This window comes from Tripterygium wilfordii, chromosome 4 (genome assembly GCF_013401445.1).
Source record: "Tripterygium wilfordii isolate XIE 37 chromosome 4, ASM1340144v1, whole genome shotgun sequence".
In the NCBI taxonomy this organism is placed as follows: domain Eukaryota; kingdom Viridiplantae; phylum Streptophyta; class Magnoliopsida; order Celastrales; family Celastraceae; genus Tripterygium; species Tripterygium wilfordii.
In genome coordinates this window covers 5,779,728-5,804,872 of record NC_052235.1, presented here as the reverse complement: position 1 = coordinate 5,804,872, position 25,145 = coordinate 5,779,728, and the positions used below count along the sequence as shown (strand labels likewise).

Below are 25,145 nucleotides of genomic sequence, written 5' to 3'. Positions count from 1 at the left end.
GTGAGTCTAAATCAATGTAAAGTCCAATTTAACGCGTATATTAGATGGACAGGGAGGTAAAGTTATTGTTACAAACATAGGTGGGTCCATGACCTCACTGTATGTATTTGTCATAGACTGAAATGATACGTTAGGTGAGATGATATGTAGCTAAGTTGACATTCATGTTTGTGGTATTTTATGAAGGTCTCGAGTATGAGTCAACCTCATCTCCTTCTCCTGTAATAAAAAAAAATGAAACGTTATGTATGTGTGCGAATGTGCACAATCACAGCCAGTGTTTTAAATGTACTGGTTCAACCGGTTAAATTGAATATTGAATCATTCATCATCGGTAAGATTCACTTTGGGTTCTCAGTGTTCAAACGATTCAATTTGAAAACTCAAAGTTAAAAATTGTTTCAATTTACCCACCCATAGAGACATACATATTCTTTATATTGAATTTTTATGTCACATTAGCGAGTTTACTTTCCGGACAATGAGAAATCTTCTCCTGCATGTATATTTGAACAAGTTTCAACTTTGAATTCTCAAGTTGGAACATTTGAATTTTTGGTGACTGAGTTGAAACTCACAAACCAACAATTACATTAACCAAGAATGGGAGGTAGCTTGATTGGTCAAGTTGTTTGTCTAGGACCTTGAGGTCCAGGGTTCCATTTTCACTAGGGGTTGAGATTTTGGTAGTTTTCATCTGTTATGGTGGTCTTCATGCCCCTCGGGCATGGCTTAGCATGTGTGGCCTACAGGCCTTTAAAAAAAAAACAATTACATGGCTTAGCATGTGTGTGATCTATGGACTTTAAAAAAAAAAATTACATTAACCATGATATCAGTAGTTGATTTTAATTATTCGATCATAAAAAATTATCTCAATCAATTCAATATTCTGTAGCATAATATGTAAATTAAATGATGAGATTATTTTATTGTAAAAAAGAATTTTTTGGGTACGCGTAGTTTATTATATTTAATTCAGTTCCAATACAACTAAAATATATTTAGAGTAAAATTTTAGTATGGAATAAAAGGATAGTTGACCAATTGCTTTTGAAAGTGAAGAGTTGTTTGTTGCGCACATTCGAGACAAACTGGCACACGCTCCCAGCTCACCATACCATGTTTGGTTTTCAGGCTCAAGTAAAATAATAGAATAACTTGCTTTGCTTGGAAAAAGAGGGGGGGCAATTATGTATGCATTTGTTTCAGTCATGGACCATTTGGACCATGTATGTGCATTTGATGCATTTTATTTATTCGCTTTAATTGTTATGGTCAAAGGAAATAATAAACCATTTCGGGATAATTTAATTGGTTAATCTTTTTAGGTCAAACCGTGCTTTTTTGGAGAGAGATACTATTTCACCAATCGATGAACTCGAGAGGTTGTGAGATCAATTCCCACTAATAACAATATATTTATAGTCATGCATTGGACAATTTTTGTGATTGCATACTTGACGGCCATTATTCTAGGTTAAAAAAAAAAAAACAAAGGAAATAATGCATATCAAAAACGACAAAAAAAATGTTAACTTAAAGGGTGAAAATTGAAGATAATGAACCATTAAGTATTACCTTGTTTGAAAATAAGAATTAAATGTCATTAAAAGAGTATAATTATATAATATAACCTCTCTCTTTTTGAAACAGGAGAGGGGGATTCGAAACCTGATCATCAAAGTGATACACATCATTCTTATCACTCCAACTAGTGATTCGGAAGTAATATAACTAATAAGTGCTTTTCCATACCTAAGCATAGTTTGTCATGTGAGTTTAACTTTTAAGACTTTGAAGTCATGACCAAACAAGATAGTTGTCCAAATTCCGGTAAATGCGTAAAAGGAGCACTAATTATTCAAGATCAAGAGTTGAAGCGTTTGGTTGAGTAGTCAGAAAATAATGTGGAGTGGATGTGAAGTTAAGGTCTTTAGGCGATGATTGTGACTAATCACAGAATTCTGACAAAATAAGAATCACTTGGGGACTAACACACACACATGGTTTGAATGAAACAACACTTGTCCTAATTGGACCCATCACAACGACTATGCAACTTCAAATCCCATTTACAAGTTAGAATCTTCTATCAGCCTAACTAACACACCTTCCTTCCAACCTATCAATGCATTCCCATGTTCGCTGAACCTTCCTATTATTCCTATGCATCAATAATTACCCAGGAGTAAATCTTTATGGAATTAGAATTGATGGGCCACTTCCGAAACCATCTTCAAAGCCAACTGAAAGACGTGCACAAGGAACACACGTAAGGAACTGGAGGCCAACGAGGCTCCGACAATCAAGTTAGAGTCTAAAACCTTATGCGACTAGGGTTTCAACTAATACTAGCCTCCTCATTAGGGTTTCGCAGTGTTTTATGACTTGTGTGTATTAAATACATAGTTTAACATGAAAGAATCAACATTTATTTACCTTTTCGTGTGAAATAACTCTAATTAATCCAAAATGCTATGTGTCCATAATTTTTATGTCCATAATCTAGGTGTCATACTAATTCTAAATAATCCCCATGCCATCTAGTTATGGTCCCACATTTTCCCCATGCCACTAGTTATGGGCACATTAAAGATACATAAATTATGGATATGTAGTGCTTCCGCTAATTAATAGATTTTATTCACTTGGTAATTCGATACAATCACAACGCTTTAGTATTTCCAAATCATCATCATCATCATCATCGTTGTCATTCTCAGAATCAGAATCATTGTCGTGCCTGAACACACCAATATTTCTTATTACATTAATCAAGATAGCTCCAACGATACTGCTCTGCAAATGAAAATTATACTCGAACGATGAGAAGATATAGAAGAGCTCATGGTAGTGTGTGATGGTTTTAATGGAAGGAAGAGATTGGATTGATGAGAAAAACATGTAGTCGGAATTTGAGTTCGTAAGATTGGTATAAGAAAAACTTCATTTATTTGACTCTTTTAATGAATTTAATTCATAAAAACCAAAAACATGGCACAGGGAATTACATTGGTCCACAGTAAATAATCAAATCAAGAAGACAAACTATGATGAACTGAACAAACCAAAATAAATCCGATCGGTATCCTCCTCATGCAACAGCAGGCATGTCCTTGAGCCAAGCATCCAATGGCTTACCAATTGAGTACACAATGAAGCCAATATTCCTCAGCTCATCCCCGTTCACGACGTTCCTGCCATCAAACACAAAAGCAGGTTTCTGCATGTTGTCGTAGATGCGCTTGTAATCAAGAGTCTTGAACTCATCCCACTCGGTAAGAATGCAAAGTCCATGGGCATCTTTGGTTGCTTCATAGGCATCCCAAACCACGGCCACTTGTTTCACTGTGGTGGGACTCATGGGCTGCAGGTGAAGGGGATGATCCCAATCAAACTTCTTCATTGAAAGGTCCCTCTGGATCTGGTCCTCAGTGACTTGTGGATCGTATATGCTTAACCTAGCCTTGTCTCCCAACAGACCCTTGCACACATCAATGGCAGGCGTCTCCCTAGTGTCTCCAGTATCCTTCTTGAAGGCAAATCCCAGAATTGCAATCTTCTTATTTGAAATTGTGTTAAACATAGAGGAGACCATGCGGTTCACAAATCGGTTCTTCTGATAATCGTTGATCCTGATGACTTGTTTCCAGTATTCTGCTACCTCGGGAAGACCATTGCATTCGCAGATGTAGACCAGATTCAAGATGTCCTTCTGGAAGCATGACCCACCAAATCCAACACTAGCATTCAAGAACTTGGGACCAATCCTCGAATCCTTACCGACAGCATAAGCAACCTGGGTAACATCAGCACCAGTTGCCTCACAGAGTGCGGACATGGCATTAACAGAGGAAATTCTCTGGGCCAAGAAGGCATTGGCAGCTAGCTTGGAAAGCTCAGCAGACCACAGATTGGTTGTCAGAATCTGCTCTTCAGGGACCCAATGAGCATAGACATCCTTCAATGCTTTGATAGCTTCTTGGCCTTCTGGGGTTTCCCTGCCTCCAATAAGAACCCGATCAGGGTTAAGCAGATCTTGGATGGCAGTTCCCTCGGCAAGGAACTCTGGGTTTGAGAGAATCTGAAACTTGATGCCCTTGCTGTTGTGAGTCAGAATCTTTTCAATTGCCTCTGCCGTTTTGACAGGTACTGTTGATTTCTCAACCACAATTTTGCTAGATTTTGACACATCTGCAATCATGCGCGCTGCACTCTCCCAATATGTTAGATCTGCAGCCTTGCCTGCTCCAAGACCACGGGTTTTGGTTGGGGTGTTCACAGAAACAAACACTATATCTGCCTCACAGACATGTTTCTCCACATCAGTGCTAAAAAAGAGGTTCTTGCCACGGCACTGCTTAACAACACCATCCAGACCTGGTTCATAGATGGGGAGCTGCTCACTGTTCCATGCCGCGATCCGAGGAAGAGAGATATCAACAACAACTACTTCGATGTCAGGGCACTTGTATGCAATGATTGCCATAGTAGGTCCTCCGACATATCCAGCTCCAATGCAACATATCTTTACCATTTTGCTTTTATAATAGAACCTGATAGCAGATAGATGCATAAATAGTCAAAATTACTAGAGAAAGCAAAAAATTTCAAGATTTCATTAAAGCAAACAATTTGTTTCTACAAAGGGACTTGTTATTCGTAGAATCCTCTTACAAGGTAAACAAAAGATTGTTACGGATCTAAGGTTGATCTCAACTTTAATTTGCTGTAATGGGAAAATCCTTACAAACACCCATCTCTTCAGGTAAAAAGTGAATCAACAATAAAAGTCGAAATTTGAAAGGTTACCACAAACTTAATTCAAAATACATAACAAAACCTAAAAGAATCTCGACGTTCATTATCGAAACACATACTAAACTACAAAGCACGAATACTTAAACATAAGTTGACAGGAAGAAAATGTCAGTCATGTATTCCAGTCAATTCAGAATCTAAAGATGCTACGAAGCTCTCAGATCTAAAACATTCGAAGCTAAATTATCAACAGATCTAGCATTTCCACCACATGCATACATAAGTTCGCAAAGATTCCACACAATTGACATTGCTAGGAGGAAGATTCACTGTCATACTAGCTATATTCACGATCACAAATCAACGAACTCAGAATTCAAAAAACCAAATCACAGATCGTGAATCAAAAATCATATAAATCAACATATCCATCAGCTCTAAAACATGGAAAACGATTTCGCTCTCATTTTCCAACAACCACTACTGTACGTGAAAACAACAAGAACAACATACAATGACAGGAATCCACGAACCTGCTCTAGCTTCCTTTAGTTTCTCCCGTGTGAACCAGAGGCAGAGAGAGAAGAAGAAGTAGAAGAAGGTGTCGTAACTGTTTGGCTCCAAACAGAGAGGGATGTGGGGGTTTATATAGACAGTCCAAATCCGAGATCTGACCCTCCGAATTTCTTAATACAATTTCGGTGGTCGCTCACTTTCTAAGCTAAGCTAACAATTGGGCAGGTGGAGGAAAGGGCGGGAGGGTATAATGGTAAAATCGGTTCGAGTAGTGAGGACTGAGTGGAGGTGTATTTACGGGAGTGCCCTTCTAATGCGAGTTAAAAAGTCAAAAACGATGTGCATATATTCCAATCCTACGCGTTTTGGACAGGAAGGCAGTTCCCTACGGCCACCGTTGGTTTTCTATTTTCAATAAAAGAAAAAAGGCAGAACTCTCTTTTGGTTTGGAAGATTGAATTCTTCTTCGGATTAAATGAAGTTTGGACATGAGTTAAATGTTTGAAATTCAAGTTCAAACATAAAACTTTTAACAGGTTTAAAAATTGAGTCTAAGTCCAAACACATAAATTTTATTCAAACCTTAACACAAATTATTAAGTTATTGTCTAATTTACTTGTTCGGATTTAAATCAATTTGGATTCGGTCAATTAAGTACGTTTGAAATCCAATTCGGTATAGGTTCGGACATATAAATATTTCACAAACACGTGTTATTGTCCGACCCATAACTAACGTGGAACTGATTTTTTGTCACCCCTAACAAAAATATATGAAATTCATTCGAAGTAACTAAATATTTTAAAACTGCTTAAATTAGGTTAATTATGTCTTTACAAATTTAGAAAAAGATTCTAAAAATCATTTTCACCCTTTGAATTCGCATGTCATATAAAAGCAATTTTGACCAACCTACATTTGTAGTTATTGTACACCCAAAATTATAATTACCCATTAAAAACTTGCCAACAAAAGTAATTTATCAATTAAAAGGCAACTTTTGCAAACAATTTATTGCCTTTTATCTATTGAAAATACCATACTAACATGTCCCCCATTGAATTTATCGATTCTCATTGATACATCATCGGGTCTACAAGACTTTAAATTTTCTGAATTGTCTAATTTATTGATATTTATATACCCGAGAAAATGCCTCATTCAGAGCATGTCCAATGGACACTTGATAACACATTTTCAAGTGTTGAAAAGTGAATTTTATGGAAAATTTAGAGTGCTAGAGTTCTACAATGGAAGAAAATGAACACTTGAAAACACACTTTCTTGATAATGACACTTGAAATATAGGTTGTTATTAAAAATGACACTTGAAATATGAAGTATGTATATAGTTGATGAATAGTGAAGAGAGATGATAAAAAGGAAGAAAGAGATGACAAAAAGGAAGAGAGAGGTGATGAAAAGGAAGAGATAAATGATGAAAAATAAGAAAGATATGATAAAAAGTAAGAGAGAGAAAATAAAGAAGATGAATATGAAGTGTTGAAAAGTATGAAGTGTTGATGAATAGTGTATATTGTGGGACCCACTCACCCAATTAAGTTATGTCACCTAGGAGAGAGTAGAAGAGAGATAATGATTTTGAAGTGCTTGATATAGTTTTTACCACTGGAGTTGCTCTGAGTGGTGAGGACTTGAGTTTTCTGTAGTACACAGTTTCGGTACACCCATGCCGGTATTTTTTAGGGGGGGAAATCTACACAATTTGTTGGCTTTTGTAGCGAAGAACGAAAAGTAATGCTGTGATATTGGACTCCGATATCAAAAATAGCCCAAGCCCAATTACTTTAGAGAGTGGGTCATGGGCTTTCAATTGGTCTCTATGGGCTACTGTTAGGACCACATATAGCTTATAAGGGACCATATAGACTTGAACCCAACCCCTTCGGCCCAATTTGTGGACCGAGCTATATATCAAATGCTGCAGGGGGGCTGGGAATGAACTATTAAGAGCCCTCTTCCCATGTGTAGGAAGGGTTTGGCCCATAAAAGTGGCTAACAATTGTGAATACCAAGACTTTTGGGGTGGTATTGGGAAAAAAAATTACATAAGCAAAGGATTTGAGTAATGAATTAACAAAATGGTAGTACACAGTTTTGGTACACCAATGCAAGTATTATACTATTATTTAGGGGGGGAAATGTAGAGACAATTTGTTGGGCTTTTATGGTGAAGAACGAGAAATAATGCTATGCTATTGGTCTCCGATATCAAAAATAGCCCAAGCCCAATTACTTACAGAGAGAGTAGGACAACATATAAGTAATATAACTATATAAGGGACCATCTAGACTTGAACCCAACGCCTTCGGCCTAATTCGTGGACCGAGCTATATATTAAATACTGCGGAGGGGTGGGGGGGGCTGGGAATGAACCATTAAGAGCCCACTTCCCATGTGTGGGAAGGTTTGGCCCATAAGAGTGACTAATGTTAATGGGAAACTTTAGTCACGTTCCGATTTTTATTAAATATACCCCATGTTAATAGCAACCTATTTTTTAAAAAAATTTACTAATGACACCAAAAGTACATAAAATATTAGATATTTTAAAAATGCACTCCATGCCCAAAATAGAGACATAAACTGAGGAATTAGTTGCATTTCACTGCAAAACAGAGCACATGCTAAGCAAAATTCAAAAAAAAAGAGCAACACAATCAATATTGCTTCCAGGGAGCGAGCCAAATGGGAACTGATCTCCTCACCTGTTGTGCGTCCAAGAATACCACTAATACTGCAGATGTGAGGCAACAATCGCATAGCAATATCAATAGATTTCAAAGACAATAAGCAACATTCATCAAACAGCCTTTCATCATCCAAATATAGCATAACTTAGTAGAGATCAATTAACCCATTTTTCAAGGTAACATATCACAACTGATGACACCAATAGAACAACCCAAATGTTCCCAAATACTAAGAACTTCAAGGGTCCAAGACTTCTTTCAAAAGAAAACCAACACAGAGTCTAACTTCCATAAGAATAAGAACTCTCTACACTATAGAAACCGAAGAAGTGTAAGAATGTTTTTTTGTGCAGCCGTGAAAGATACCTCACTTCGACATGGTTGTTGGTGGCACGCCTACGATTACTACTTCGATCTAAAGAAGATGAGCAGCGTCGAAAACTTATAACGAATTCAAGCGACGCCGTTTTACTCTAGGGTTTTGTGGAGGAGATGTGTCGTTGTCTACCTACCTTACGTCTCCATCGACAAAAAGACTCTTCCCTGTTTTGAGCTTTCAAGGCTTCAAATGATATGAGATGTTTTAAGCCTCATCCTCAAAATATACCTAATCAACATAAGTTAGGGTATCTTTAGAAAAATCGGGATGTGACTAAAGTTCCTCATTATGAATACCAAAACTTTGGGGGGGGGGGGGGGGGTGGTTGGGAGAAAAATTTAGATTGATCCGGCCCATCCGGCTCCTAGCGTAAGCTACAACGGTTGTTAATCGAGGCCATCCCTACCGTTCCTTACTAAATCATTCGAATCCAACGGTCATTTCCCAATCAAATTTAAAATAATTTTCGCAACGCATATAAACAATCGTCTCCAGTCCCCCCGGCCCCCCACCCATAAGAAAACTAGCCGTTACTGAGAGAGCCTCCCAAAACCCTCTCAACGTTCCCTTTTTTTTCTCTCGCACATCCATTCATCAACTCATCATCGCAGAGAGAATAAATATAACTCAAGAACATCAAACTCAACTCTCACTCTCTCTCTATTCTTTTATATTCTTCATCTAAACCCTGAATTTTCAGTTTCGATTTGGTGAGCTCTGTTTCCTTTGTGGCAAATAATGGATTCGGTGGCCAAGAATGGGAAATCGGCGACTCCAGTGAAAGAACCACATGGTTCGAAATCCAAGATGCTTGCGTGCTCGGAGAATTCAAACCCTAATGTCTCTCATTCAAGCCCTGGACCAAAACATACGAATTCGCCATTAACCAAGTCGTCAAAATCGCAGAAATCCGCGTCCAGGAACCCTAATCCGGCTCCTTATTCTCAAAGAAATAAGATTAGGGAGAGGAAATTCGTTGTGGCGAAGAAGAATTCGAAGAAAGGGAAAGCCGAGGCAATTTCAACAGTTGATTGCCAGTGCAAAGCGAGATTTGGGGGTAATATGAAGAAGTGTCTTTGTGTGGCTTATGAGACATTGAGGACATCACAGGAGGAGTTCTTCCAGAGCCGGAGTGGTGTTGAAGAGAATGGTGAGGTGATATCAGAGAAGGCCGGCGAAAGAGCTGCGAGTGAAGTTGAAGAAGTGACCGAGAAGGGTTTAGTGGCTCAAAATTTTGAGATTAACAGTGAACCTTCATCAGAGGTTGAGCAGTTGAGTCAAACAGGTAGTTCTACAATTAAGAGAAGAAGGGATAAGTTGCATGAGGAAGCAAGGAGTAGCGTGCCTGAATCTGGACAAGTGTTGAATTTGGTTAAGGTCTTTGAGAAACTTCTTTCAATACCAAATTCGCAGGAATCTGATGAGAAGAAGGAAGAGAAGGAGCCAGAAGAGGACAGGAAGAAGACAACAAAATGGGCACTACCAGGATTGCAACCACCGCCTAAGGTGTCCGAGACACAGTTCTCGTCTTCTTCATTTTGTCCATCTGAGTTCACCTTGTCATCAGAGAATCTCGGTTTGGGCTCACGTGCTTCGTTATCTTCTTCATGGGATAGCAGCCGAGGAAGGTTGGTGTTAATAATGAATAACTTGATTTGACTTTAGAACTAAGTTTGATTGATGATTGATGGCTTCCTTTCTATATTTATTTTTTTCTTATTTTGATTTCTCATTGGTTTGTCCTGCCATAACTTTGAGTTTCAGTATCTCAAGCAGTAATTCTAATGGGGGCCAGAGAAGTAGAAGAAATGTAAGTTTTCTATGTAGTTCTTACTTTTGTTCTTCCGGTTCTTGTTGATGTTGACTGTTGCCAATGGGTTTATGTTTCTTTGATTGGTGAAAATTTGCATCCATGTGATATTCTTTAGAGTTCTGAATCCTGTGGAACAATGGGTACAAGAAGATGGAAGAAAAAGCAGCTCAGAGCCACATCCCAAAATCCCTTCAAGTTGAGGACAGAGGTAGATTTGGCTATAAGTAAAATTGATCAATGAACAAGACACCTTGTTTTGCTCTGATAGTCATTTTGTTTTCGGTATTTTCGTTCTCATTATAGCAAAGGGGAAGAATGAAGGAGGAGGATTTCATGAAGAAGTTGCAGGAAATGACGGTAGAGCAGGAGAGACAGCGGATACCTATTGCACAAGGCCTTCCATGGACAACAGATGAACCAGAGGTAAGGCTATTCCGATCAATGGAGAAGAACACATCTGTTAGTATGTGTAACTTTTTATTGGGCACCAAACACATGGAAATTGCTCTATCTATTTTTAGAAAACAGAGAAAAAAAAATATTTGGCGCATTGTTTAGTTGCCAATGCATAATGAACTTATCCAATCAACAGGAAAGCCATTTACTTGCAGACTTGTTTGTGTTGGTCTTTACACTAACTTGTTCCTTAATATTTCAGTGTCTAATTAAACCTCAAGTGAAAGAATGTACAAGGCCTGTTGACCTGAAGCTCAACAGCGATATCCGAGCAGAGGAGCGTGCTGAATTTGACCAACAGGTGTGCTTAATTTTGTCACTGAAGCTTAAACTGACATATGTGCATCTCCTGGGCATGTTTTAACAGGGTGGTATATGTGAAATGTTTTGAGGTTTTTATTGAAAAATTAAGCGCTTAAACTTCTCTAAGAAACTCTACTGCTCCAAGATTTTATTATTTTGCTACCCCTGATATTAGGAAAATGAAAGCAGGTAGTCCAAGGGGAGAATCCATTCGAGTTTTCATTTTTTTGTGCTAAAACCTTTTTATTTACTGATGACAATTTCATTAAATAATCAGTATATTTCAATTTGTTGTTATCAATTACTCACTTTTTGTTTGTGGGAGTGCTATCAGATTGCAGAGAAGATGAGCCTTATCGAGCGATACAAGATGGAAAGAGAGAGACGGCAAAAGGTACATGGCTTGAATATTGTTATTAAGTGTGATGTTAAATATTGTTGCTTTCTGGTCTTGCTATCTTGTTCGTTTAATACTGGTAGTCCTTCTTATAGTTGGCAGAAGAGGAAGAAATAAGAAGGTTGAGAAAGGAGCTCGTACCAAAAGCACAACCCATGCCTTATTTTGACAGACCTCTCGTTCCTAGAAGGTAAAGCTTTGCATTGTTTCATAAACTCGTTTACGTGCCTTACTCCTGCTGGCTTTAGCATTGGCACTTTAGAATATTGCTTCTGCTCATTTTTTAAGAAAAAACATTGCCAAAGTAATGATCCTTCAGTTTGCATAGAATGCACTCAGTAAGTTGAGTTTATTCATTATTGCCGGATAATCCTAGGAAGAATCCATTTTTGAAGCTGGACCTTTAATTGGTCTTAAAAGGTCCATTATTTTCCTCGGCGTGTATTTGTAGTTGTACTAGAATAATGATCCTTCAGTTTGCATAGAATGCTCTCTACTTTTTCCAATATGCACAAGGAAGTGTGAGTTTAATTGGGTTCCCTATTTTTAAAAGTGTGACCTGCCTTAGCAATGTTTTCCAGCATTCCAGCTGATTGCGTTTTGAATTGTGAGCAAGTGATGTATGCAGCACACTTCGTCCTGCACCTTAACTGCATACGCATACTTGTAATCAGCTGATGTAATGCTTGGTTTCCTTATTTCTGGATTAATAGATCTTGGTGTTAGCTGGTGTTTGATAATCATATTGCTTATTTGGTTTGACGTAGGTCAGCGAAGCATCCAACCATTCCCAGAGATCCAAAGTTTCACATACCTCAACATAAGAAAATAAAGTGCGGCCTTTCATGGAGTGACTAGAGTTTCTTCACTTTCGGTTAATAGGCTAATAGCCTCATCCAGGCAGGCAGGCAGGCAGGCACCAACATTCTTTTAACATAAATCCTTCTACTATTCATCTCTAAACTCCCAAATATGATAATTGTTTTACAATGTCTTGCATACGTAGCATTGTTTGTAGCAACCAATTTGGTTGCAGCTTTCCTGGCAATGGTTCTTTGTCCAGTGCATTCAATATATGGAGTTCTCAATTCGTTTTCAGCGTCCTTGTTTATTTTAATAGTTGAAATATTGCTTTCAGATGAAACAATGCTCGGAAAAAAAACTCATCTTCTAATTGGTATGTTCATTGATTATAATTATTTGCTTCCTTTGATGGCCACTTATCTGTCATTTAGTAGTTTCAACCAACATGTTGATGAGGACTCTTTTTTTTCCTCCAACTTCAATGATAGTAATTATTCATGTGACCAACAAGAGATGACTCGGTTAATAATCAACTGAATTAAACATATATGTATTAAAAATTCAATTCCAATGAAAAACAAATCCCTTGAGATATTTCCCAAAAAAAAATTCAGATGTGGATAAGTGAATTTTTTGAATCATACTAATGGGTATTACTCTAGTTATTGATGGGTATAAAAGCTAATACTAAGTTTAGCATCAGTTGCTAAACAATTAGCCTTCCCATAAGGGCCTTGACAAATGACAATTAAAAACAGAATCCCTTTCTCTAGTATCTGTTACATACAGGAGAGACATTTAGAACAATTTATTGAAGTGAGCCACACTTGACTTATAATCTTATCAACAATAAAAGAGGAGCCCACAATTAGTCATTTGCTACCAACTTACATGACCTTAAACAAAGTAACGTAGTTACTGAATAAAAGAAACCATTCATACAAGAATTTATGATATCGAAGCACTGACAAGATTGCAACAAAAACAGTCAACTGCAAAAGGCACAAAACCAGAAGTAACTCATCTTTAAAATAACCCAACAGCACGTAAAAAAAATTTCTCACATAATTTCTGTTCTTACAGCCTCCTTCAACAGACTAAAACAAAAACTACATAATACCAATATAAGCCAGTAAGATGATGGATTCAAGCAGCAACCGCAATCCGCCCGGCAACCTGGTCAAGATCCCTTCTTCCGCTGGATGTGATTCTCCTTCCTCTGTTGCACAAAAAAAGAAAAATATTGGAATCAGCAAATAAATTGAGCACATCAAAGAACATCTCTGTATAATTATCAGGGTGACAAGCTGGACTGTCTCAGATTTTAAAGGCAAGGACAAGGATTAAAAGTCAACAGACAACAAAAGTCCCTTTTTTTTTTGCTCGACAAGGTTAAGGATTTGAACCACCCCAGCCATTCAGGCAGAATGGGGAAGATCAATCGGACAAAAAAGGTGTTTGAAATGCTGTGAATTATAGAACCCAAAAACACAAGAAAGATGATCTACAGGTGACATCAATAATGTAGTGCGCACATACTTAGCAAGAAAAAACACATGGATATGGATAAGTTACCACAGAATTAATCAACCAATTCAACTTATCCTCATCGAACTAGTTAATATAACTGATGAAGTCACTGATTAAATCATAGGATCAGAAAAGGACGGGTTTTGAGCTCACCCCTTGGGTTCAATTTCAATAATGCTCATTTGCTCCAATTGTTGAAGGATGTGACGAGCTATTGCTCCACTGCTTTTGCAGAAATGGGGAGGACGGCTTCCATTCCTCTTGCTGCCTCCATAAATCCTGCGAAAGGCACCAACACCAAGACCTCCTCGCAAGTATATCTTCCTAGCCATAGATGCTGCAACCATCAGGAGATAAAAGCACATAAAATCCACCAGTTACCAATGGATCAGGGACAATGCTAGTATATGCATGCAATACATATATAAATATGTGATGAGAGAAGAGCATTAGCTTACCAGCTCTAACATAATACCAGTCAGGGTCATAAGGAGCAAGCTCCTTAAACTGAGCAGTTTTGACAATATCAGTCCATGAAGGAAGTTCAACCTGTAAAAAAGACAAGCCCAAAAATATTTGCAACATAGGTCTTGGAAACAGTAATCAAAATAACACATCTTAGTTCTAAAAAGCTAAAAAATCCAAGGATTAAAAACATCGTGACTTCATCAATGGTGGTATATTTCATGCTTCAGATACCACAGAGAGTTTTTTGATCAAAGGAACAAGCAACTTATACAGTGAAAGTTCTTAAACAAACATACATACATATGTATTAAGCATTCATCTCAAATTTCTCAAATTCTTTCATAAAGTTAAATGAATCCATCATAATCATGCCACCTCTACAGACGTACATGGAATTTTAAGAGGATAAATATAAAATTAGACCGACAACTATTAGCAGCTCTGACCAAGCAAGGTGATAATCTGTGTATTAGAACCCAAGTAACAAATCATATGGCAGAGAGCAAACAAATCATGTATATACGCCATTCATATCAACTAGATTGTTAATTCCGCCAACCAAACAATACCTATAACACAGCATCCACAGATCACTCATATTACAAAAATAGATCCAACTAGCAAAACTACAATCTGAGTTACGGACAAATCGAATGAAAGCAAATGTTTTTGTTAACAAACAATTTGAAGAATCAAATGTTAATACAAACATCTACTTATTAACTACATATTACAGTGAACATTAAAATTCAACATAAAATGGCACGTGTAAGGATCCCACGCCACAAATCAGGATAGAAGTATCACACACTCAAATTCCCTTAAATCTAATCTCACTGTTGCACTTAAATCAAATCTTAAAAATGGGTTGCCTACCTTCCCAGATCGCTTTAGGTGAGCAGAGTAGGCCTTCACAAACTCGTGAGGTGAGACGTCTTTCACAGTTCTTGCCGTAGCCATTGTCGCACAAAGAAAACCAAGAGAGAACCTTGGACTCGGTAGCCGAACGAAGAGGGCGAAGGCTTGCTCGCTCTACTAGGGTTTGAGTCGAAATCTTCCTATGCGCTTATATAGCTGGCAATTGCCAAATTAGGGTTTTGTGTTTATCATTCTCCCAACCTGGCCCACCATGAGTCCAATGGGTTGACACTCCGGCCTATTAGTAAACAGACTATTATGGGCTTTTAAATTGTTACGGGCTGAAACAGTGAACTGGTCTTAGATGGGCTTCAAGATTTTTTGGGTTCCTTTCTTCACCCCCATCTCTCTCATCTCTGAAACCCTTAACACAGAGAGAGAGACGCCAAGACCAAATCCAATCATGGCGTTCAAACAACTCCTAACACTAACTCGCCGGGGACGGAAGCTTAGTCCGGCTATGCTATCCACCGCCATCAGATCTTCCTCAACAGCCTCATCTCTCGCCACGACACAGCCTTCTGCTTTACCTGCTGAGGAAACAAGGATGTCCTATGACATAATTGCGGAAGAGGTGAAAAATAAGCTCAAGAAAGTCGAACAGCAGGACCCGAGGTTCCTCAAACATGGGTCGCCCATCCCGACCCTCACATCGCACACGAACATTCTTTCGGCGCCGGAGACTCGTGTCACGACACTTCCCAATGGTCTGCGTGTGGCAACTGAGTCCACTCTCGCTTCGAAGACTGTCTCAGTTGGGGTCTGGATTGATGCGGGGTCGCGATTTGAGACCGAGGAGACCAATGGTACCGCGCATTTTTTGGAGCACATGATCTTTAAGGGGACGAAGAGGAGGACCGTGAACCACCTTGAGGAAGAGATTGAGAACATGGGAGGTCATTTGAATGCGTATACATCAAGGGAGCAGACCACCTATTATGCCAAGGTTATGGATAAGGATGTCAACAATGCCCTTGATATCTTGTCGGATATATTGCAGAACTCCGAGTTCAATGAACGCAGGATCCACCGTGAGAGGGATGTGATTTTGAGGGAAATGGCTGAGGTAACAGGCTGTATATCGGTTGTTACATTTTAAGACTTAGTTTTTAGAATTTAAAATTTGTGTAACTGGGTTTTGATGCGAGCATTAATTTCCTTTTGGTGTAACTGGGTTTTGATGTGGGCATTAGTTTCCTTTTGTGGTTTATTATTATTAACTGTATGTAGATTATTGTGTTTTTTTATGCTATGAAGATTGTAGATTGATGAGACCAAGAATGTGTCCTCTTTTTTTTTAATAAGTATGAGACTTGTTGTTGATTTCAGTTTGTGTAAGAGAAAAGGGAAAAGGTCAGTAGTTATACTGTTTGAATATAAATGATAGGTTGCTGCTAGCGTCAGCTAGTGTTGTTCACTTGTTTGGGATTTATAATTTTGTAACGGGCTGTAGTGAGTTTGCTTAAAAGTGTGAGAATTGTTGTGACTTGGGTGTTATATAACCAATAGCATGTTCACTTTTTCATATCTTTTGGTATGTACATATTATTTCATTGGTTTTTGATGGAGATAGACACTATGAATTCAATCAAGTTAGAGAGGATATTTATTCTTACTGTCACGCTATGACGTTTTTTACTAGTATATCAGTTTTGTGTGAACTACATGTGGATAATGATCTCAAGTATTCTTTGATTGAAATGCTCGATATTGTTAATTGGATTACTTTCATTCTTTTGCTTTGCACCTTTACTAATTACTTTCGTTAAAAAGTTGTTATCTTGTGGAACTGTTGTAGGTTGAAGGGTAAACAGAGGAAGTAATCTTTGACCATTTGCATGCAACTGCTTTCCAGTACACTCCATTGGGTAGGACTATTCTGGGTCCTGCTAAGAATATTAAGACAATAACCAAAGATCATCTTGAGAAGTATATACAAACACACTACACTGCTCGCAGAATGGTATTAAAGCAACTTTATTTATTTTGTGCTTGTCTCTGATGAAGGCCATAAAACTTGGAGGATCTTTCCTCTAGGAGATCATTTGTTTCTTTGCTTATGAGATTCTTAGTATGGGTATTTTGTTGGGACTTCAATGTCAGGTGATTTCTGCTTCAGGAGCTGTTAAGCATGAGGAGGTTGTTGAACAAGTAAAGAAATTATTCACCAAGTTATCTTCTGATTCAACTTCTACTTCTCAGTTAATTGCTAAAGAACCAGCTGTATTTACTGGCTCTGAGGTACAGACAGTAATTTCTGTAGGTCTATCATCGATCTATGTGGTAGGATTTCTTTCTATGAGTTTAATGTTGGTCTGTTGGTGTGAAAACCAGGTTAGGATTATCGATGATGATGTTCCTCTAGCTCAATTCGCGGTTGCGTTTGAAGGAGCCTCATGGACCGATCCAGATTCCATTGCTCTAATGGTCATGCAGGCTATGTTGGGTTCATGGAATAAAGGTGCAGGAGGTGGAAAGCACATGGGGTGAGATTATTTCTGCGATTTCTTTCCTTTTTGGGGCTTGAAGTACTAGTACTGGACCACTGGTATACAAGTCTCTTCTCCTGCATGCATGCATTGATTAGATTTGGCATCCGGTCCACAGTTCTGAGTTGGTGCAGATGGTTGCCATAAACGAGGTGGCAGAAAGCATGATGGCTTTCAACACCAATTACAATGACACTGGCCTGTTCGGCATATATGCAGTGGCTAAGGTGAGATGACAACCTCTTCCGTTGTTGGTATAAAAAGGAATCGCATATGTTAAGTCATACTATACATGTCTGTCGACAAGATCTTGGTATGGAAACATTATAAACATTTTAATATTTTGGAAGCATTTAGGTCTTGCTGAAAATTGTTAGATTTCACTACACTGTATCAAGATTTTTCACTAGGAGTGAGTTCATTATTCTTCATATGGAAGTTTTTTTACTTAACTGATACCCTATCAATGCTCACACACATTCATTCACACTAATCAAGTAGAAGAGAAGTTTGAAATTGAAATGATGAAGTGGTAAATAGAAGTGTAAGGCTTGAATAGATCTGGTCTTTAGATATTTTAGTCGGATTAATACGTTCTTGTAGTAATGGAACCTTAATTTTGGTATTTTGTTTCAGCCAGATTGCTTGGATGATTTAGCTTATGCAATCATGTACGAGACAACGAAATTGGCTTATCGAGTCAGCGATGCTGATGTCACTCGCGCTCGTAACCAGGTAGGTTCCAGTCCTTACCTATGATATTCGATATATGTCTTCTGTTGATATTGAAAAAAATTGACTGGTAGTTATGATGTGGTTGAGATTGTTGGCCAATAACTGATATGTTGCTCTCTTCTTGGCAATGTTCATACACGTGCTCATGCATGATGGATCAGTCATCTGATCCTGTAGTATTCATTGGTGATTGCCACTATGGATCAACCCTTCCTCTCACTTGTAGTTTCTTCTTTGACTTGAGTTTATCTTTTGGCAATTAATAGGTGCATACATCATGTTGTAGCAGTGTTTTCATGTATGTGTAATTCAATGGATATTTCTAGCTACATTGCTTCCTGCTTCAACTATTAGTCAATCTTTGTACATTCACAGATAAGAGAAAGGAAAACTATAAGCCTTCTTGTTTTGTTGTGTATCTCAATGCATACTTTATTGTTTGGCAGTTGAAATCCTCTCTGCTGCTTCATATTGATGGGACAAGTTCTGTGGCTGAAGATATAGGGCGTCAGGTATATTAATGCACCCCTGCAGGCTGCAGCTCTACCAATGCCGGAGCTTTGTTCACGCGAGTTGTTTACCTTATGTATCGTAGTAAATCTCCTTCATTGCTCATATATGTGAATAAATTATTTCTAGGGAGAGTTATTTTATAGAACGAAGTGAATTCTGTTTTTTTGTGAACGCTAGGGCAGCCAGACTTCTTACTTTTGACCCCACCCCCCCCAACACACACACACACACACACACAAGGAGCCTGTCTTGGAAGACTGGCTTTGTATACCAAATCTACAATTAAGATCATTCAATTCACAAATGAACATCACGACTTTTTGTTAAAACGGCCTGTGATATATTGATAATTGGCTTCACTCACGGTAATAAGAGCAGAATAAGTAGATGTGATTTTTTTTTCCTGCTGTTAATCATTACTCTTCTTAATACCTAATTCACCTTGGTATGGCTTTGAATGCAGCTGCTTACATACGGTAGGAGAATACCATTTGCTGAGTTGCTTGCTAGGATTGATGCAGTTGATGCAAGCACCATCAAACGTGTTGCAAACAGATTTATTTTTGACAGGGTATGAATAGCAATCCAACTTCAAGTTGGGAGTTTACATATTGTTCTAGTAATCTTAATCTTTCTCTTTGGGTATTTTGTTGTATGGCAAGTTTTTTGGTATTCTGAAATCTTGAACTCTAAAGCTCTTCTTCCTTTTGTATGGTTGCCACTTGCCAGGATATAGCAATTGCCGCCTTGGGGCCCATCCAGGGGCTGCCTGACTACAACTGGTTCAGGCGCAGGACCTACTGGAACCGCTATTAGTTCATTCATATCTCCATATTTGTTCATTACTATTATTTATTTTGCATCATTACGTTTCTGTCTTGCAGTTTTGCAGCAAACCTTTTGTTGCTTTACACAGACAAATATCTTGAGGAGGCCTCTGGATGAGATGGCTAATTTTATTCATTTTATAGCCTTGTCTCTGTAACTTGTATTGTTCAGAAATAAGTAGTCTGTCTTCAATGATCTGGCCTTGATTTCTAGAGACAATTGTTTCTTTGATCCATTTGATTCTGTGTCTCGAATTTATGCCCTGGTAAGTGTATGAGTCTTGAACCATATTAGTTCACCATTGTTAAATTTCTTTGTTTCAAGAAATAAAATTTTATTTATTGGCTAGAGTTGGGTTCTTGATTTTAATAAATTTTAAGTTGATTATTTAATATAATGGATACTCTTCTTTGTATGCTACTGGGCTTCTATTTTGGCTAGAAATTCCACAGTTGGGCCCAAGTTGCCAACCCAATACGTTAGAAGTATGGTCGGGCCAAGGTTGACAAGGCCTGTGAATATGTGGTACACATGGAGAGAACTGTTTGGAGGGGAACGACACCCCCTCCATGACTATAGAAGTTTTTCATTTGGATCAAAGTTTAATGTGTGATCACAAAGACATTATTTTCATTGAGAATCGTATTCATCACCTCGTTAATCCATATGGTTTGGCCTCAAAATGATTGTCATCCTATTCAAGCTTTTCACTTTTATTGATATGTTAGTTATAAATTTAGGGTATATGGTTTAAACGTTGATATGTTAATAGGCGTGTGACCCTAGAGTACACACACTGCTACACCACACGAAAAGTATATAAGAGCCCACTAGCATGGGCCGGACAGACGATGACCCGTACTAACCATTGTTCTTACTCGGTCTATATTTACTGGAATTTAAGTAGCCATAATACTGATGATGAAAATTTACTGGCAGTTGGGACTGCCTTGGAACATCAATGAAATTGCCTTATCAATCAAAAACTAATATATTTTTAATTTTGGCAAGTAATTAAATCCAAGCTATATATATATATATTTCTATATACATGCACTGATACTGAAATAGAAAATTTCCTGGAAAATAAATGAAATTGCCTCTTATATCAAAAACTAAATATTTCAACTTTGGCAAGTAATTAAATCCAAGCTATATATATACATGCATTCATAAAGCTTGAACATGTACTATCATTACCATATTCGAAATCAAACAAACATGGCTACCTCCAGAAATTTAGCTACAGTGTTATTTATGTTCATGGCTCTCAATATTTTTGTAAAAAGCATGAGCAATCCAATCGAAGTTGAATATGGTGCAGGTGCTTGGTCCAATGCACATGCAACTTTCTATGGCGACATGAAAGGCGTAGGAACCATGCGTAAGTGTTATACTAATTAGATACAACTGTACTTCTAATTTCAATTTTGCATGTATATATTGTTGTCTAAGACAAGTTGTGAGAGTAATCCGATGTATTCACAGTGAATCACAGAGCGGACAATATTACTGTGATAACAGTTTATGTTTTGACGTGATTATATATATGTTATGCAGAGGGAGCTTGTGGTTATGGCGATCTATTCAAACAAGGGTATGGACTTGAAACAACGGCTTTAAGCTATGCACTATTCAACAATGGAGCAACTTGTGGTGCTTGTTATGAGATCAAGTGTGTGAATGATCCGCAATGGTGTTACCCTCAAGCCGGTTCGATCACCGTCACGGCGACCAACTCATGTCCTCCCAGCGCCACCCCTCCGCAGTGGTGCAATCCCCCGAACCAGCATTTCGACTTGTCCATGCCGATGTTTGTAAAACTAGCAAACTACAAAGCCGGAATTATCCCCGTCCAGTACCGGCGAGTGGCTTGTGTGAAGAAAGGTGGGATTGAGTATGAGCTTTCTGGGAACCCTTATAACATAGAGGTGTTGGTTTTCAATGTGGGTGGCGCTGGTGATGTGAAGAGTGTTAGTATTAAGGGATCGAGCGGTGGCTGGAGTTCAATGAACCGTGATTGGGGTCAAAGGTGGGTGACTAAGAATCAACTGGTTGGGCAGAGTTTGTCATTTCAAGTGACTACTAGTGATGGTAAAATGGTGACAGAGTATAATGTTGTGCCTGCTGGTTGGCAATTTGGCCAAACATATCAAGGCAAAATTAATTTCTAGGAATTTTGTTGGTAACTAGCCATTGCCTTTGCTATTGTGGCATCAATCAGAGGCAAATTTATTGCAACATCTTTGAATGATTGTTTAGATTGGAATAAAATGCCATTATTGATTTGAGTTAAATCAATTGCTTCGCCATTGTTTCCTGCTTTTTACCAACTTAGGATTTTACCAACATGGACATACTTAAAAACAGAACATGACAGAAATCAAATGGACAGGCCATTTGAAGCAAAAAGGGAAAATCATGCCGAGAATTTACATGAAGTAGTTTTGTAAGGTAGTTCCACTTCAATTAGATAATGAGACAATCTCAGAAGAAAATGTATGACTAAATACAGAGGTAGATAATTCACATTTATTAAATGACAGAATATAAAAAGATATTTACAAGAAGAAATTGAAACATCCAACTATTGAATCGAGGGTGGCATTTCCTCTCTTTGCTCACTTCCAATCAAGCATATCTAACAACCACAGAATTTCGTCCTTAGAGCTCGCAGCATCACAGAAATCCATTTCAATCCCGAAAACATCAATGACTCCTTCATTTCCATCTTCCATGAAAAGTAAAGAGATCCATGCTCGAATCCCAGATATAAAAGGGTGGCAAGGGGAGAAGTCGAGGTAGTCATATGCAAGGGCCCTATAGGCTGTCCGATCTATATAATCAAATATAGATTTATTAATTATGCGAGCGACTTTATTGGAATCTTTGCGCCCCACAAGCACTGAAACGCTCACAGTCTGGCTCAACGGAACTCTGAACCTGGGTTCAACTGGTAAGGTCAACTTGTACTCAGGACCTTCAAGGTGAAATCTTAGCATGTCAGAAACTCCAGGCGGTGGGACCTTGATTCCAGTCTGGAGAACAGGACCTGGAACAACATCTGAGAATATTAACAAATCTTCGGTCCAAATATCAATGAAAAACTCCAAATCCTCAAATGACAGCCTTGGTGGCAACAAAGTTCGACGATGCTGACGTTTATAAAATGTTTGGTACAGCTTGTAGTAGGTTACAGCAGGAGGGTTTGGTCGTTTACATACTGAAGGCCACCTCCTAGCACAAACGCATTTCCAGAAGTAATCATCTTGTGCAATGTCTCTCCATTGCTTACAAACTGCCATACAAGAAGCAAGGTCTATGCCATCCAGGAAAGGAAAAACAGCCTTCAAAACTTCTTCATATGACATTTTATTCTTCCAAACAACAATTCAAAACAACAATGCAGCCTGCTCTTGCAACCATTTACTGCATGACAAGACCAGACAGTATATTCCAGCAGATCCCTGGAAAAAAAATGAAACTAACTAACTGATGCTATAAAGTAACTTGAGCACACAATTGCATATTAAATTCCAGATATGCTTCAAAACAATCAATAATGTGACAATAATCTGATATCAAAATGATATGAATCCAACAAAGAATAACTGCTAATAATCATGTAAATACATATTTTACACCTCCATAATTATCCAGGAGAGTCTTGCCAACATTAACATAAAACACACACACACACACACACATAATGATCCACAAGGCAGAAAAGTTCGCTAATATTGAATATTCTAAACACTGCTATAAAATTCTCGTGTAGCCATATGCTATCTATGGGCAGCTGGGCACTTACAATATACATCTCATTTATGCAGAGGGTACTCTCCTTTTCTGAGTAGAAAATATTTATTGGGTCTTTATCTGCTTTCTGTTGCCAAAGTGAATGTGCAATTTGTTGGCAGGAAATATTTCTTTACCCTATAATTCTTTTCCAGAGGAGTTTAACATCCTATCGTTTTCAGTTTGTTATCCTTGTGTAAGGGCGACATACCAAAGTCATGGTCTAATGTTTAAAGAATAAGCTTAGTTTGAATAATCTTTTGAACAGTTCTTGAGCAAGTTAGAAACATCTTTTTTTTTAAGCCAAGGAGTGACCAAACAACTTACAGGCGCTCTACACATAGGGGGACCAAAATACCAAATCATACTCAAGCATCACATCCATAGCATTTCCACTAAAATGCAACAGCAGAGATAAATGAGGCTATAACACAGAAAAACGTAGATTACTCTACTTGCAGCTGCCAATTGTAAGGTGAATACACTTTATCCCTACCTCTCCGTATCGAACTAATCAAACAATTCGCAATACAAGAACCATATGTACACGTATAGATGTATGGAAACTCGGATTAAATTAGATCACATTAACTTGTAGGCTCGATTGCCAGACCAAAAAACTTCTCACTTTCTAACAATATATCGGAACCATGACAACAAAAGTCCCATCAGATCCCAAAATCCTAATTCAAATATCCTTATTCACTTCATTTTATTTCCCCTTTTTGACACAAACGTCAAAAAGTCAATAACCAAAATTAGCCTAAATACAACCAACGGCACAAAACCAAACAAATGAATTCTCAATATTTCATAATCCGAAGAAAGAATCAAAAGAATGCGATCCAATCAACATATAATGCTTGAAAATGGAAACACACTCGATATGATTGGTAATTATACGAGAGTGACGGAGGGAGAGGGAACAAACCAGATATGGAGTTGGTGACAGAGATCGAAACAGCGGAGGAGTGGAGCAGAATCATCGAAGATATGCAAACTGAAGCACCAAATTGCTCGGCGGAATTGGTAAAACCTAGCTTTCGTTCACACCAGAGACAGAGGGAGAGGGGGATCCTGGTTTTTAGTCAATCTAAGCAGAGAGAAAAGTCGGACTGACGAGACGAGATCGGAGATCCTAATAATTAACGGACACAAATCTCTCATAAATCCTAATAATTTACTTGAAAAATATTAATTGCATCTATAGCCCCTCGACTCTGTCTATCCTTACTTTTATACCCATTTGCGAGAGCTAAGCCCAAAGTTATAGGTCCAGGCCCAACGAATTGATTAATATGTTGTTCCAGGCCCAACATTAGTAAATGAAGGTTTAGATTTAGCTTTAGTTACCTAATCATAGAACCCGTAACATTATATAACGTGCAGAGACTTTTTTCGGTAACCGAGAGAATAATATCATACAAATTTATCTTTCGACCATTCAATATGAGTCTAAATTTGAAAAGCCAATCCCACGCACACAGCCAATCCCACGCACACAGAAGTTTCTCACTCGACGATATGACAAGTTTAGTCAAAATATAGTGCATGACCATAATAATATTATTTCTAGTGAGAATCGAACTCAGAATCTCCCTAGTTCATATAATTTGGCCGTAGAAATCTACCTACTAAACCATCATCCAAGCGAGAAGAGGAGAAAACAAGAGTGGACCATCATGATCAAAAAGGTCGTGAGTGACCCACTTTGTTTC

At 38.1% G+C, this 25,145-nt stretch overlaps 5 protein-coding genes and 1 pseudogene across 6 annotated transcripts; 3 read left to right on the top strand and 3 right to left on the bottom strand.

Annotated features, from left to right (window-relative positions):
• Positions 1 to 2,932: 2,932 nt before the first annotated feature.
• LOC119997192 (UDP-glucose 6-dehydrogenase 1) lies at positions 2,933 to 5,451 on the bottom strand. Of its 2 annotated transcripts, none has more exons than XM_038844050.1 (2): positions 5,298 to 5,451; positions 2,933 to 4,559 (listed from the first exon to the last, which is right to left on the bottom strand). In XM_038844050.1, the coding sequence occupies exon 2, from the start codon at positions 4,538 to 4,540 to the stop codon at positions 3,098 to 3,100; it is 1,443 nt and encodes a 480-aa protein (XP_038699978.1). In that variant the 5' UTR covers positions 4,541 to 4,559; positions 5,298 to 5,451; the 3' UTR covers positions 2,933 to 3,097. The 2 variants fall into 2 exon arrangements, with proteins under 2 accessions (XP_038699978.1, XP_038699979.1); XM_038844051.1 differs by having other exon boundaries at positions 5,278 to 5,404.
• A 3,448-nt stretch (positions 5,452 to 8,899) lies between these two features.
• LOC119997606 lies at positions 8,900 to 12,273 on the top strand. Its single transcript, XM_038844742.1, has 8 exons — positions 8,900 to 10,003; positions 10,140 to 10,185; positions 10,304 to 10,396; positions 10,492 to 10,611; positions 10,847 to 10,945; positions 11,282 to 11,341; positions 11,440 to 11,534; positions 12,112 to 12,273. Exons 1-8 carry the CDS (start codon positions 9,114 to 9,116, stop codon positions 12,200 to 12,202), a joined length of 1,494 nt encoding a protein of 497 aa, XP_038700670.1. The 5' UTR covers positions 8,900 to 9,113; the 3' UTR covers positions 12,203 to 12,273.
• Positions 12,274 to 13,040: 767 nt separating this feature from the next.
• Positions 13,041 to 15,205, bottom strand: LOC119997083 (40S ribosomal protein S19-1-like). Its single transcript, XM_038843876.1, has 4 exons — positions 15,023 to 15,205; positions 14,137 to 14,227; positions 13,832 to 14,015; positions 13,041 to 13,367 (listed from the first exon to the last, which is right to left on the bottom strand). The coding sequence occupies exons 1-4, from the start codon at positions 15,104 to 15,106 to the stop codon at positions 13,295 to 13,297; spliced, it is 432 nt and encodes a 143-aa protein (XP_038699804.1). The 5' UTR covers positions 15,107 to 15,205; the 3' UTR covers positions 13,041 to 13,294.
• A 194-nt stretch (positions 15,206 to 15,399) lies between these two features.
• Positions 15,400 to 19,979, top strand: LOC119997081 (annotated as a pseudogene).
• An 871-nt stretch (positions 19,980 to 20,850) lies between these two features.
• On the top strand, positions 20,851 to 21,803 carry LOC119996844 (expansin-A23-like). Its single transcript, XM_038843635.1, has 2 exons — positions 20,851 to 21,013; positions 21,190 to 21,803. Exons 1-2 carry the CDS (start codon positions 20,851 to 20,853, stop codon positions 21,801 to 21,803), a joined length of 777 nt encoding a protein of 258 aa, XP_038699563.1.
• A 263-nt stretch (positions 21,804 to 22,066) lies between these two features.
• On the bottom strand, positions 22,067 to 24,607 carry LOC119995852 (F-box protein At5g39250-like). Its single transcript, XM_038842304.1, has 2 exons — positions 24,359 to 24,607; positions 22,067 to 23,096 (listed from the first exon to the last, which is right to left on the bottom strand). The coding sequence occupies exon 2, from the start codon at positions 22,998 to 23,000 to the stop codon at positions 22,251 to 22,253; it is 750 nt and encodes a 249-aa protein (XP_038698232.1). The 5' UTR covers positions 23,001 to 23,096; positions 24,359 to 24,607; the 3' UTR covers positions 22,067 to 22,250.
• Between the last annotated feature and the right edge of the window lie 538 nt (positions 24,608 to 25,145).

Coding starts and splice junctions, on each gene's coding strand:
- LOC119997192 (XM_038844050.1), bottom strand. CDS start 4,540: ATGGTAAAGATATGTTGCATTGGAGCTGGATATGTCGGAGGACCTACT.
- LOC119997606 (XM_038844742.1), top strand. CDS start 9,114: ATGGATTCGGTGGCCAAGAATGGGAAATCGGCGACTCCAGTGAAAGAA. Junction 10,612..10,846: donor GGACAACAGATGAACCAGAG/GTAAGGCTATTC, acceptor TTAATATTTCAG/TGTCTAATTAAACCTCAAGT. Junction 11,535..12,111: donor AGACCTCTCGTTCCTAGAAG/GTAAAGCTTTGC, acceptor GGTTTGACGTAG/GTCAGCGAAGCATCCAACCA.
- LOC119997083 (XM_038843876.1), bottom strand. CDS start 15,106: ATGGCTACGGCAAGAACTGTGAAAGACGTCTCACCTCACGAGTTTGTG. Junction 14,228..15,022: donor ACCTAAAGCGATCTGGGAAG/GTAGGCAACCCA, acceptor TCTTTTTTACAG/GTTGAACTTCCTTCATGGAC. Junction 14,016..14,136: donor CTGGTATTATGTTAGAGCTG/GTAAGCTAATGC, acceptor TGATGGTTGCAG/CATCTATGGCTAGGAAGATA.
- LOC119996844 (XM_038843635.1), top strand. CDS start 20,851: ATGGCTACCTCCAGAAATTTAGCTACAGTGTTATTTATGTTCATGGCT. Junction 21,014..21,189: donor GAAAGGCGTAGGAACCATGC/GTAAGTGTTATA, acceptor TATGTTATGCAG/AGGGAGCTTGTGGTTATGGC.
- LOC119995852 (XM_038842304.1), bottom strand. CDS start 23,000: ATGTCATATGAAGAAGTTTTGAAGGCTGTTTTTCCTTTCCTGGATGGC.